The sequence below is a fragment of the Ictidomys tridecemlineatus genome, chromosome 4 (assembly GCF_052094955.1).
Source record: "Ictidomys tridecemlineatus isolate mIctTri1 chromosome 4, mIctTri1.hap1, whole genome shotgun sequence".
Lineage (NCBI taxonomy): Eukaryota > Metazoa > Chordata > Mammalia > Rodentia > Sciuridae > Ictidomys > Ictidomys tridecemlineatus.
The window spans coordinates 7,176,412-7,190,857 of NC_135480.1; the positions used below are offsets into that span (position 1 = coordinate 7,176,412).

Genomic DNA, 14,446 nt, shown 5'->3' on the forward strand with positions numbered 1-14,446 from the left:
AAAAATAAATATTAAAAATTCTCTCTCTCTCTCTTTGAAAAAAAAAAGAAAGAAATCTTTCTCCAGAAGAAATAATAGTCTCAGCCATGTGGCTTGGCTTACTTAATCTTTGTGCTGTCCCCAGTCAGAACTGGCCAACCCTGAGTCATGGCCTCCATGAGGTGAGCAGCCTCCTCTGCCACCATACACTCCTGGTGCCATGATGTTCTGTCTCACCATATTTCCAAAAGCCATTGAATCAACCATGGACTAAAACCACTGAAACTGTGAGAAAAATAAATCTTTCTTTTAAGTTGAAAAAAAAAAATAATAGTCTCAGGTGACTAGGGACTTTTACCAAACTTTTAAGGAAATCAGTCCAGGCCTACATGAACACTTTCAGAGAATAGAAAAGGGAGGATATTCCCTCAAATCATTCTCTAAGGCTGGTATAACTTTAATATTAAAATTAGATAAGGCGTGTGTGTGTGTGTGTGTGTGTGTGTGTGTGTGTGTTTACTGGGGATTGAGCCTAGGGGTGCTCTCCCAATGAGCTACAACCCCAACCCTTTTTTTTTTGGCATCATTTTGTTTGATTTCTTAAATATTACTTAAGTATGCATTTAAACTATACTATTTAAAGCCAGGAGCACTGATACAGGCCTATAATCCCAGATATCTGGGGAGCTGAGGCAGGAGGATCCCAAGTTCAAGATCAGCCTGGGCAACCTAGACAGACATGGTCTCAAATATAAACAAACAAACAAATAAACTGGCCCCAGACCTTTTTAAAATTTTGAGACAGAATCTCACTAGGTTGCCTGGGCTGACCTTGAACTCGGATCCTCCTGAGTAACTAGTATTACAGGTGTACACTACTACACTGGGCTAAGGCCAGTATTTTTATTTAATTATTTTTATTTTTTTAGTTGTAGATGAACACAATACCTTTATTTTATTTGTTTTTATTTTTTTATGCAGTGCCAGAAATTGAACCCATTGCATGATAGGTAAGCGCTCTACCACTGAGCCACAATCCCGGCTCGAGGCTAGTACTTTTTTTTAAAGGAAAAAAACTTCAGCTATTTCATTTGTAAATATAGTTGCAAACATAAAAATCCCCTTCTAAAATATCAATTAATTAAATTCAACAGTGTGGTAACATCATGACCAAGTCAGGTTTGTACCAAGAATACAGGGTGGTTTACTATTAGGAAATCTGTATCATTCATTAACAGATAAAGGAGAAAACTCACAAGATCTCTGTAGATAAAGGAGAAGGATTGAATAAAATCAACACTCATTTTATCAAAAACACTCTTAGTGAACTGGCATTAGAAAGGAACTTAGCCTGATAATGAATATGTACCAAAAACTCACAATAAACATCATACTAACATGGGCGTTTCTCGTGTAAGTGCGTAAAGATTATTAATATATCCTTTAAATCAGACACACAGAATTTGAAAATCAGGAGTACTGTATAAATCCTTTTCAGAAGTAAAATTAGAAGTAGTGGAGTGTAAAAATGGCTTCTAGCCTGGGGTGGTGGCACACCCCTGTGATCCTGGCTACTCAGAAGACTGAGGTGGAGGATCATAAGTCCAAGGACACGGTGGACAACTTAACCAGATAACCTCAAAATAAAAACTTAAAAGGCTAGGGATGGAGCTCAATGGTGGAGTACTCACCTAGCACATGGGAGACCCTGGGTTTAATCCCTAGTATAGTTTAAAAAAAAAAAGAAAGAGAATATAAAAGCCATAGCCCTTCTACACTGGCATTGTGGGAGAAACTTTGATAATTGTGTGACACATGAACCACTTCATCTCTTACCAGGGCCAAGTAGCCATTCTTCTGTTGAAGTCTGGTCAGACATATGGACTGTGCCTTCTATCAGTGATCAGCCATCCAAAACCCAGAGACTGAGATCTAATGCCTTGCGGGGGGAACACCTGTCTTTAAACCTTTGTGTTTTGTACAGCACATTCTTTATAGTTGTGGTTATTAAAAAAAAAAAACACTTGCAAAACAGTTTATATTTGTGCTTATTTTCTATTTCATACTTCTCTGCCCCACATTTTCACTCCTCAAAATTCATTCCTTTAAAAAATAAATTTGTGCTAGGTGCTATGGCACACACCTATAATCCCAGCAACTCTGGTGGCTGAGTCAGGAGGAATCCAAGTTTGAGGCCAGAGTGGACAACTTAGTGAGAACCTGTGTCAAAATAAAATATAAAAGGGTTGGGGAGGTGGCTCAGTAACAAAGCATCTCTGGGTTCAATCCCCAGTATAATATGTGTGTGAGTGTGTGTGTTTGCATGTGTGTAGTGTCTGTGTGTTGTGTACGTATAGAGCCTGAACATGGGAAGAGCCTGAACCTGGGGATAAGGAGGGAATGGACAAATGACATAAATGTGAATCACAGTGGTGTTCTACCTACCCACTTGAATTTCTCAATGAGTACACTGGTATTCATGGTATTAATTTTGGTGGGTACTGGGAATTAAACCCTGGGGCTCTTTACAACTGAGCTTCACACACAGTCTTTTTTTCTTTTTCTTTTTTGAGATAGGGTCTCAGTAAATTACTCAGGGATTTGCCAAGTTGCTGAGGCTGGCCTTGAACTTGCAATCCTTCACGGTGCACCACTGTGTCTGGCTCATGGTATTAACTGAAAAGTTATAAATATATATGAATTTTTAAAAGAGGATCATGCAAGAATCAGTGGTGACTGTGTGTGTTGTTAACCAGAGATTATCCATTCTGTGGACCTTTGAAGTCGCCTCTTCAAAATACTGAACTGACTTTTCTAATCAGGGCCAGCCACGTGGGAAACTGAAATGAGTGGGAGGGGTGGAAACTCTATTTTCACTTTTCTCTTCCTGTTTTTTCAGTGCCTGGGAAGGCAAGTCAGAATTTCCAATCTTTTCCAATTTCCACATGGTTTCCTAATTTAGAACAAATTCTGAGAAAATAAGCTTTTCTCCGCCTGGAGAAGCCTCCACTGCCTGCTGTGGAGCATCTTCACTTTGGGTTGAGGAGGCGGCCTGGGATGGGGATGCTCCAGCCCAAATCTCCATCCTCAACCCGAACATATGCCCTGGGCCTTGACAATACCCGCACCCTGGAGTTACAAGACCGTTAACTACTGGAAAAGATTCTGACGTTGGAGCCTGGGCCCTAATGGGAGGACCTGGGAAGGTGCATACGGGACATGACCCTGCGGGTTCAAGAGGCCTCATGGACCCTGGGACCTTCTGAGACACAGGCACTAGGCTCTGAGATTTACTTTGGGGGGCCCATTCCCTTCCCCCCCGAGGGCTCGCAGTTTGGCGGCATCCTAAATGGGCGCTTTAGAGAGATAGGTGACAATCCCTCGGTCTGCTTGTCTGCGTCTGCGGCAGCAGATGTGTCCCAGAACCTCGATCGCCCGATGCAGGCGAAGCCCCACCATCCATGCACCGTCCTCAGCGGCATCTGGATTGAAAAAAATAGGGAATCCAAAGTGCTTCGAAGGCAACAACAACCAGATCGCACCTGGACGGTTAGAAAAGCCATGTAGAGTCGAGCCTTCCGATCTTTCGGGCGCTGCAGGCCAGGGCCTTTCCCCGCGCAGGGCGGGCGGCCGCAGCAAGCAGCCCTGGCTCTGCTCCAGATGGGCCCGGGATGACATCACCAAACTCCTCGGATCAGCCGTGGGGGGGGGGAGCCGAAATCCCCTAAAAACATAGTGAGTAATCGGAGGGCCCGCCCTCCAGGCGGGGCGGAGACCTAACAACGAGCTGAGCCTGCCCCCGTGCCAGCCAGGGGAGCGGCCTCCAGGCAGGCAGCGTCGAGGAGAGTAGCTTCTTCGTCCCCTACGCGGCAAGCACTTGTTTCGCGTCCCCGGCGGCGGCGGCGCGCGCGGGGCCTCTTCGTCCTCCGCGCAGGGTGCACTTGCTCTCGGCCCCCGCGCGCGGCAGCGGCGCAGCGCGCAGGCGCGGACGGATTCCGGGCAGTGACGTGACTGTGGGCGCGCGCGGCGCATTTCCGCCTCTGGCGAATGGCTCCGCTGTAGCGCGCGCCGCGGGCTCAGCTGCGACCCCGGCCCCGCCCCCGCCCCCGGACCCTGGCCATGGACGGTGAGGGCGCCCTCTGACCCCTCCGGGTGGCCGCGCTCGGTTCGCCGGAGCCGGAGCAGGAGCCCTGCGCCGCCTTCCGCCCCTTCCTGCGCCACCCGGAGCTGCGCAGGGAGCGGCCGGCCGGATGGTGGCGCGGGGCGGGGCGGGCGAAGAGGGGTCTGACTCAGTTTCCCCTCTGTGGGGGTGACGGCTTGACTCAGTCTCCTCCCAGGGCGGGGGTGCGGGGTGAGTCCTGACGCAGTCCCCCCCAGGGTCGTTGGGGCAGGTCTGACTTCGTTTAAGACGGTGCCTTAGTTTTCTTCGTGGGAGGGCGGTGGGAAGTGCCCCGACTCAGTTACCCTTTGGGAAGGAAGGATTGCATACCGTTTCCCTCAGGAAGCAGGTGGTGCTGGTTCCTTTACCTGCACTTAAGTTTAAATGCAGGTGGTAGGAGCCAGTCCTGACTCAGTTTCCCTGGGAGGGAGCTGGCTCCAGCAGGCCCTCGCCAGTGAGGGTGGGCAGTGGGCTTGTGCTGATCCTTTTCTCCTCCCCTTTCAGACCTGTTCCCCCTCATCTTCCCCTCAGGTAAGTGGGCCATCCTTCCGCAGGGCTTGGGGAGGGTCTGCCCAGCATTAGGGGGCATAGGGGCAGCACCAGACCGGCTGGCTGTGTCTCCTGCAGAGCCAGCCCAGGCTTCTGGCCCTTATGTGGAGATCATCGAGCAGCCCAAGCAGCGGGGCATGCGCTTCCGCTATAAGTGTGAGGGCCGGTCAGCGGGCAGTATCCCAGGAGAGAGAAGCACGGAGACCACTAAGACCCACCCCACCATTAAGGTCAGCACTACCCCAGGGCTGGGTGGGGGTGCAGGTGAGGTGGAAAGGACTGTGAAGCCCCCAGCAGACTTGCCACTGCGTCTAGGAGCCAGGTTTGGAATTAATGGGCCACGAAAATATGTTCTGTACTTTGGACAGATCAATGGGTATACAGGACCAGGGACAGTTCGCATCTCCCTGGTCACCAAGGACCCCCCTCACCGCCCTCATCCCCATGAGCTTGTGGGAAAGGACTGCCGTGATGGCTTCTATGAGGCTGAGCTCTGCCCAGACCGATGCATCCACAGGTGAGTTCCCCAGAGGCCAGGCAGTAGCTTATGAAATGCGGGGGACAAGTAGCTATTACATTGTTACTCCTTTCTGGAGTATTATCTGTTGGGCTGAGCGGGGTCATCCTGCCCGCCTGTAATCTCAGTGGCTCGGGAGGCTGAGGCAAGAGGATTTCAAGTTCAAAGCCAGCCGAAGTGAGACCCTGAAACCCTGAGACCCTGTCTCTAAATAAAATACAAAAAAAAAAAAAAAAGAGACTGGCAATGTGGCTTGGTGGTTAAGTGCCCCTGGGTTCAATCCCCAGCACCAAAATACACACACACACATGTTGATGTGTCCACTCTATCAAGTGGGAGCTTCTTATGAAAGGGACAATTCCCTAATCATCCTGAAGCCCTAATACTTGTGGCTGGAGGGGCAAGTCCCTTGTTGTCATATCTCTCTTATGAGAAAGAAAACCGTGAACTAGCAGACTTCGCTGGAGCTTACATACCAATTGACAGAGTCAGGCCACAACTAATTATACAAACAAATAAACAGACAAGATACTGCAGAAGGCTGGTGCAGTGATGCATGCCTATAATTCCAGTGACCCAGGAGGTTGAGACAGGAGGACTGCAAATTTGAGGCCTTAACAACTTAGCAAGGCCCTAAGCAACAAAGTGAGGTCTGAAAAAATAAAAAGGCTGGAGATGTAGCTCAGTGGTAAAGTGCCCCTAGGGTCAATTCCAAGTACCAAAAAATAAACAAAAACAAGATACTGTTACAGAGTAATAATTTCAGTGATAAAAATGAAGTAGGGTAATAGGTTGGGAGGGTAACCAACGGTGGGGGAGGCAGGAGATCTGGTTTCATTATTTTGGACTGAGAGGTCAGGGAAAGCCTCTCTCTGCTAAGACTTAAATGGTGAGAAAGCATGAAGAGAAGAAAGCAGAGAAGCATGAAGAAACATTCCAAGCAGAAAAAACAAGTGCAGTAGCCTTGGAGGAGGAGGAGTGAGTTTAGTGTGTGTGGAGGATAGAAAGGAAGCTCCTGGGCTGAGGGCTCCCTACCCACAGGGGCTCCTTGGCTGAGGTAGGTGTAGCTTTCACTGCAGCATAACGGGAAGCCATTGCAGGGGGTGAAGCACAGCAGTCATCTGGGGGCTTGGGTTTTGGAGGGAAGAAGGGGTAAACTGGACAAGGGAGCAAGGTGGAGACCCAGAACTGATGCCTGGGGGGACACCTTAGCTTCCAGAACCTGGGGATCCAGTGTGTGAAGAAGCGGGACCTGGAGCAGGCGATCAGCCAGCGCATCCAGACCAACAACAACCCCTTCCAAGGTGAGGGGGGAGGGGCGAAGACCTGAGCCTGCCAGTGGCACCATACCCTCTCACCCGCACCAGGCCCCTGCCCTGTGTCTCCCTCATTGGCCCAAACTCATAGTGTGGATGGAATCTTGCTGCCCATTCATTACATACTCCCATTTTACCACCTGGAAACTGAGGCCCAGAAAGGGAACATGGCATCTAGTCATTGTGAAATCAGTGATGGGTCTGGGACCTTGGCTTGTTTCTTCCCTGGGACTTCTGTATCACATGCCTTCAAAGGGCACCCTCAGTACAGAGCTGCCTGCCCTCCCTCATCCCGTGTCATGCGCCCTCCCCCCCCAACTTTCCTGACCAACTGTTTTTCTGGCAGTTCCCATAGAAGAGCAGCGTGGGGACTATGACCTGAATGCTGTGCGGCTCTGCTTCCAGGTGACAGTGCGAGACCCATCAGGGAGGCCTCTCTGCCTACCGCCTGTCCTCTCTCATCCGATCTTTGACAACCGTGAGTGGCTAGGATGCCACAGAAAGGGAAGAGGGATGGACCAGGCTGTGGCGGGTGTGGCCTCCAAGAGGGTCTCTGGCTTTATTCAGGCCTCTAGTGTACTCGTCATTTCCTCAGTGCCCAGCTGAGCTGCCCTTAAGGTGTAGCTTCCAGACTGGTCGCAAGTCTGATGGGAAATGGGCACTTTCCATATCATGTGAGGGGAGAGTTAATGTGCCCAGAACTAATGATTCTGGAACATCAACTCACAGGAACAAGATAATGCTAGACAGTGAGAATTCAATGAGGGCAGCTTACCAGAAGCTAACAGATGACATGGGCTGATGTTGATCAGTTGCCATCTTTAACCAGCAGGATGAATGAAAACGAAAGGACTCTGGAGCCCCAAGAATGGGGAACCAGAGTAAACTGGGAGTCAGGAGGGAAGGGCTCATTGCCAGGTGGAGAAAGAGAAGGTATGACCAAATTGGTTCCCATTGGGCCACAGCTCTGTGGGGGCGGAGATGTTAAGGTGTCATGTGTTATTGGATTCTCCTTGTCCAGAGCAGTGTTGAGCACACAGCTGGTAAAGAGCTGCTGGATTGGTTGGTGTAAGGAGCCAACAGGAATGGTCTAAGTTTGGCTACACAAGTGTGATTGGCAAACTGTGGGTTACCTTGACACTGGGCAGGCAGGGAAGGGCAGGGATGTTGCATCTCCTGCAGGCCACCCTGGGGACCTCTGGTGGTTCAGGGCTTCCTTCCTTATTGTCACGCTCTCAGGTGCCCCCAACACTGCTGAGCTCAAAATCTGCCGAGTGAACCGAAACTCCGGGAGCTGCCTTGGTGGGGATGAGATCTTCTTGTTGTGTGACAAGGTGCAGAAAGGTACTCTCCAGGGGCAGGCTGGACTGTTTGGAGTGAGGGGTGAGGGCAAGGCTGAGAAGGTGTGGTGCCAGGTACCTGACTTTAAACACTCAGGCCTGGGATGGGCCAGGAGACAAGCATCAGAAGTTAGGACCTGCAGACTTGAGCAGGTTAGACACTGATGACACCCCCACCCATCTCCCACAGAGGACATTGAGGTGTATTTCACGGGACCAGGCTGGGAGGCCCGAGGCTCCTTTTCTCAAGCTGACGTGCACAGGCAAGTGGCCATTGTATTCCGGACCCCTCCCTATGCGGACCCCAGCCTGCAGGCTCCTGTGCGTGTCTCCATGCAGCTGCGTCGGCCTTCTGACCGGGAGCTCAGTGAGCCCATGGAGTTCCAGTACCTGCCAGACACAGGTACGCAGCCAGGGAGGGTGGCAGCAGGGCTGCTGGGCTCTAAAAAGAAAAGCCAGGGCTGGATGTCTGGGGTGGAACTTGGGTTTATGCAGTATAGTCACTGTTGTGTAACATTTCAGTCAAGGGCAAACTGATATATGATGGGTGTCCCATAAGCCTATATTGTCTAGTGATGTAGTATCATCTTAGTTTTTATAAGCATACACAATGACATTTACCTAATGATGAAATCACCTAATGACGAAATCTGAAATCGCCTAACGATGCATTTCTCAGAATATGTCCCATTGTTGAGAGAAATACAACTAATCAGAATCTTTCTCTTGCCTCATTTAAAAATGGTAGCCAAGACTTTTGAGCACATACTAGTCTGCCCCTATTCCAAACATTTCAGCATTATCTGATTTTAATCTCTTGCCAGTCTTTTGAGGGCAGGGACATATCTGGTCAGCATCTGACCCTAGGCCACCTGGCTCCACGTCCTGTTGTAGACGTGTGTTCCTTGTCACTGCCATAGAGCCCAGCCACATTTTGGTCAAGGCTTTGAGCGCCCACTTGGTAGCAGGACCCATGCCTGGTGTTGTGAATGCAAAGATGAACAAGCGGGTTCTCTGTCCTTCATAAGCTCAGTCACATGAGGAAGATGGACACACAGAACACATCATTACATCACAGAATGATGTGTGAAACTGAGATGTGTGCAGAGTGCCCTGGAGTGCAGGCACAGGGAGCTGGAGACAGGTGCCTGGAGGTGGTAGCATTTACCTTGGAGAAAGATCCAGAAGCATATTCTTTAGGCCTGTGGGCCATCATTGGAAGGCAGGGGTGTAGGCAAGGACATGGCCAAATCAGGAGCATTTTTGTGTTGGGAGCTGACCATGCCGTGGGCAAACCTAGATGCAATTGCTTCTCAGGCCGAGTACAGGGTTTCATCCTGGAAGCAGTGGGGAGCCTCCAAGGTCTTCTCAGGAGAATTGGAGGTTTGTTCTGCTGCAGTCAGAGGATCAGAGAGGAAGGGACTCACGGTGCGGAGGCCATTTGGGAAGATGTTGCTATAGAGTAAGAAGAGGAGATGTGGGGCATGGCCCTTGCAAAAAGGAAGGAGCAAGATGATCACACCTCCCATTGCTGTCCTGCTTGGCTGTCTTTCAGCCTCGCTGCCATTTAGTGCGTGACACACACCAGGCTCAGTTCACCTCAGGACCTGTGTCCTGGCTATTGCCTTGGAATGCTTGGCTCACACCAGTCCTTCCCTGATGACCTCTAATCTGACTCTCACCTCCATTATGGTGCTGTTCTGTCACCTTATTCTCGGACATGAGCTTCCTCAAAGTTCCTGGCACATTTGAGATCTTGTGTATGGTTGTGTCCGTGTCCCTCTATCACCAAGATACCATTTTTTAAAAATATTTATTTATTTATTTAGTTAGTTTTAGTTGGACACAATACCTTTGTTCCATTCATTTATTTTTATATGGTGCTGAGGATCGAACCCAGGGCCCCACGCATGCTAGGTGAACGCTCTACCGCTGAGCCATAATCCCAGCCCAAGAGACCATGTTTTTAGGAGCAGGACCCTTGCATGTTACTCACAGCCATATGTCCAGTGGCTTGGAGGGAGGCCGGCACACATTAAGTGCTTGGTAGATATGTGTCGAGTTAGTAAGTGGGAGGGGGAGAAAGATGATGGTAGGGATAACTCCAAGGTTTCTAGCTTTGGTGACCTAGCAGAAGGATGGCCAGGGACCCAGGAGGAAAGGTCATGAAGTTGGCTCTGGGTTGAGGACACTTGAGGTGGAAGATAGTTCTGAAAGCTCCAGGCTAATGTGCCAAACCACTAGAGATGAGGAGACTGGAAGTCTTAAATAGGCCTGTTTGGCCTTAGTGCAGAGAGCTCCTCTCTGGACTTGCCTGGAGGCTGGGAGGTGAGCAGTCAGGTGAGGGATGACCTGGAGGCTTGGCCCCCCTGAGGGCTGCTCTCCCCAGAGCAGGGCCCCTTCATATGGCATCATCCAGGGCCTCTGAAGGACAGATTCAGCCAACAGAGTCTTCTCAAAAGCTGGGAGAGGGCTGAGGTTGTGGCTGAGAAATGGAGCCCTTGCCTAGTATGTGTGAGGCACTGGGTTCGATCCTAAGCACCACATGAAAATAAGATGGGGATATTGTGTCCACATGTATCTAAAAAATAAATCTTAAAAAAAAAAAAAAAGGGAGAGTCTTAGAACTGCTGTGTGGGTGTCCCACCTCCCTCTTCACTGGTTGGGAGACCAGTCTCAGGAAAGCCTGACCCTTCCCCTTCTTCCTGAGGGGCTTTTGGGGCCACTGGAGGCCAGCTGAGAACAAGGCCCACTCCCCATTGCTTTTCCAGATGATCGTCATCGTATTGAGGAGAAACGCAAAAGGACATATGAGACATTCAAGAGCATCATGAAGAAGAGTCCTTTCAGTGGTGAGATGGGGAATGGGCAGGGAGAGAGGCCCTAGGAATTGGGGAGGGGATATCCCAGAGACTGAACTGACTCAGCCCTTGCCCTTCAGGACCCACTGATCCCCGGCCTCCACCCCGGCGTATTGCCGTGCCTTCCCGCACCTCAACTTCCATCTCTAAGTCAGGTAAGGACTTCCTCTAGTGTCCTTGGAACAATGGGTTCAACTGTGCTCAGGCTACGTTTGGGACGCCTAGAAAGGAGATGAACATAGGCACCAGCAGGTGTCTGAGGCCTGCTCTCTGTGAGGCCCATGCTTCTCAGGGATGTGGCTTGGTGATCTCTGTCAGGCTCATCCAGGGAGCAGTGGAGACATGGATTCCTACCCCACTCATTACAGACTGCTGTGGAAGTGTGGCTCAGGAAGCAGCAGCTTCCTGGGGACGCTAATATACAGGGAAGTCTGAGAACCACTGCATCAGTTAAGCCCTGAGTTAGATATCTTGGGAAACAGACATGAAAATGTATGATCTCAAACCGGGTGTGGTGGTACACACCTGTAATCCCAGCAACTCAGGAGGCTGAGGCAGGAGGAACAAGGACAGTCACAGGACAGTCACAAGCAACTTAGTGAGGCCTTATCTCAAAATAAAAAAGGGCTGGGCATGTGGCTTAAGTGATTAAGCACCCCTCTATTCAATCCCTAGTACCAAAACAATAATCAAAATGGATGATCTCTGCCCAAACTCTCAATTGAATTAGGGAAGAAAAAACAAAAAACAAAAAGCACCTCTAAAGTAGTAAGAGGTGTGTGGCACCTCACCAAGAAGTGTTGGTATGTGGCTTAAAAAAAGTGATAAGTAGCCAGACAGTGATACAGGCCTGTAATCCCCTCAGGAGGCTGAGGCAGGAGGATCTCAAGTTCAAAGCTAGCCTCAGCAATTTATTGAGTCTCTAAGCAACTTCGTGAGACTTTGTCTCTAAATGAAAATACATAAAAGGGATGGGGATATGGCTCAGTTGTAAGTGCCCTGAGTTTAATCCCTGGTACCAAAAAGCAAAACAACAACAAAAAAGCGATAAGTGCCCACTTCAGGCCACTGCTCACTGGGTCCTCCAAAGGCTCATCTCCCCTCAACTGGTTTTTGAGCTGTACGGTGAGGTCAGAGGTGAGAGCCCTTTGTGGGCTCTAAGATTTGGGGCGGGGGGTGTCCAAGGAGGCAGTGTGGCTAGAACTGGACCCTGTTGACCAAGTCACATTGGTTACAGGGAGGGAGCCAGGAGTTGGGTGTAGTGCGGCACGCCTGTAATCCCAGCTACTCAGGAGGATCACAAGTTTAAGGCCAGTCTGGTCAACTTAGTGAGACCCTGTCTGTCTCAAAATATAAAACAAAAAGGGAAGGGCTGGTCCTAAGCACTATCAAGAGTGGCTCAGGAACAGAGAATAGGGTGGGTCTTTCTAGGGCTTTCTGTGACCTCAGCCTTTCTGTCTCTCCTGCAGCTCCCCAGACCTACACCTTTACACCATCCCTCAGCACCATCAACTTCGATGAGTTTCCCCCCATGATGTTACCTTCTGGGCAGATCTCAAGCCAGGCCTCTGCCTTGGCACCAGCCTCTGCCCCAGTCTTGGCCCAGGCCTTGGTCCCAGCCCCATCCATGCCACCACCTCTGGCCCAGACCCAGGCCCAGGCCCCAGCCCCTGGCCCAGTCCTAGCCCCAGGCCCTCCCCAGGCTGTGGCCCCACCAGCCTCAAAGACCACCCAGGCCGGGGAAAGCACACTGTCGGAGGCCCTGCTGCACTTGCAGTTCGATGCTGATGAAGATCTGGGGGCCCTGCTTGGCAACAGCACAGACCCAGCCGTATTCACAGACCTGGCGTCAGTTGACAACTCGGAGTTTCAGCAGCTGCTGAACCAGGGTGTATCCATGCCCCACCCCACAGCTGAGCCTATGCTAATGGAGTACCCTGAGGCCATCACTCGCCTGGTGACAGGTTCCCAGAGGCCCCCTGACCCAGCTCCCACCTCCCTGGGAAACTCCGGGCTCCCCAATGGCCTCACTGGGGATGAAGACTTCTCCTCCATTGTGGACATGGACTTCTCAGCCCTTCTGAGTCAGATCAGCTCCTAAGGGGGTGATATCAGCCCTGCCCAGAGCACCAGGTTGCAGGGGATTGAAGCCCTCCCAAAGCACTTATGGATTCTGGGGGGTGTGCTCCAGCTGCCCCCAATACCTTTGGGTAATGCCTTTTTGGGGGCACATTTTATTCTTTCATTGGCAGTTTCTATCTATCTCTTTTTGGAGGTGCTTAAGCAGAAGCATTAACTTCTCTGGAAATGGGGGAACTGGGAATAACTCTTCCCCATCCTAATGGTCATCTCCCTTTGTAGGGAACTCTGGGAGGACCCCATCCCCATGCTCCAACTTCTAGCACTCTCCTAGAGAGAGGAGCAGGCTGGAGCTATGGCCCTTGAGGCCACAAAGCCTTATTTTCAGTGTCTTCCTCACATAAAGGATTAATTTACACTTTGATCCAAAATAATGTTCCATCACCAAACCCTCGGTGGCGCTGCCTAACACCAGCACTTGAGGGACTGGCATTCCTGCCCTGCAGAGGTCTCTGCCAGCTCTTTCCTTGCTCAGCAGTGGCTGAAGGGAACCAATGGCATAGTACTCGCCCTCTCCTGGATCCTGAGGGAGTTTGGTCTGAGACTTCCCTGCTCCCCCCTTTCTTAAGTGCCTTAATAGTGGGGCAGATTGTTTGGAGAGTGGAGAAGAAGAGTTTGAAGAAGTGGCTGGAACCTCTCCAGTTAAGAGGCAGTTTCTACTGAAGAATTAAAGCAATTGGACTCTTGCTGTTTCTATTCTGAACTAATAAATTTTTTGTCAAGCTGGCCAAACATTTGCCTTCTTTCAGCAAACACAGAACATACGTTGCTGGTCATGTCAGGCTGGACATTGGTAACAGAGTTGAGTGAATATGCATACCGTCATTTGAGAGTGTGTGGTCTTAGGATGTCGATGGAAACAGGTGGTGAAGACAGGGGTCCCAATTCAGAGACCAGTTGGGCCCCTTGGCTGGTGGGATGGAACTGTTTCAGAATCTTCACAGGGGCACCATTAACTCCATCCAGGTCTTAGATCAGTAGAGGTTAAACCTGTTGCTAGTGTTGGGAGGCCACTAGGGCCAGAGACCATGTTAGAGGCTGGCAGTAAAGGATCAGAGGGCCTGCATTAGTTTCACATTTCGGTGACAAGGGAATGACTGCGGGGAAAGGGTGATGTAAAGGTCTATGCCTGCTGCACCAATGCTTCCATACCCTGTTCTGGGAGGAGAGGCAGAATACTAACCCGCAACCTCAAAGGTGTAAAAGTCGAGAGCACAGCCCTGAGCCGGCTCACTCGCAGCAGCCAACCGTGTAGGCCGACGGGCCAGCCGTCTCGATGCTCATGTGTATATGGCATTTAACGATGGGCCAGGCAAAGTGCTTGGGGTTTCCCCTCTGGGCGGAGATACTTGGTGTCTCACTGTTGCAGAAGGGTGCTCCCAGGGACAAGCGAGATAACATTAGCGGAACCTGCTGCAAAAGTTAACGAGTCCCCTGGGAATAGGCTCTGCACGCAGATGCCAATGGATCGGGCCTTGAAAACAGGACGCCAGCGGGCAGCGTAATATTGGGGAACCGGAAGCTGTCTGAGGAGTAGAGTCAAACTTGCACTAGGGCCTCGAGCTCAGGGGGCGTGCCCGGGGGCG

At 50.5% G+C, this 14,446-nt stretch overlaps 1 protein-coding gene across 2 annotated transcripts; it reads left to right on the plus strand.

The window, feature by feature from the left end:
• Nucleotides 1-3,782: 3,782 nt before the first annotated feature.
• Rela (RELA proto-oncogene, NF-kB subunit) lies at nucleotides 3,783-13,592 on the plus strand. Of its 2 annotated transcripts, none has more exons than XM_078045596.1 (11): nucleotides 3,783-4,105; nucleotides 4,643-4,669; nucleotides 4,766-4,917; nucleotides 5,056-5,204; nucleotides 6,417-6,508; nucleotides 6,867-6,998; nucleotides 7,760-7,864; nucleotides 8,051-8,263; nucleotides 10,632-10,712; nucleotides 10,802-10,876; nucleotides 12,191-13,592. In XM_078045596.1, exons 1-11 carry the CDS (start codon nucleotides 4,099-4,101, stop codon nucleotides 12,820-12,822), a joined length of 1,665 nt encoding a protein of 554 aa, XP_077901722.1. In that variant the 5' UTR covers nucleotides 3,783-4,098; the 3' UTR covers nucleotides 12,823-13,592. The 2 variants fall into 2 exon arrangements, with proteins under 2 accessions (XP_077901722.1, XP_077901723.1); XM_078045597.1 differs by lacking the exon at nucleotides 3,783-4,105 and adding an exon at nucleotides 4,308-4,330.
• The last annotated feature ends 854 nt before the right edge of the window (nucleotides 13,593-14,446 follow it).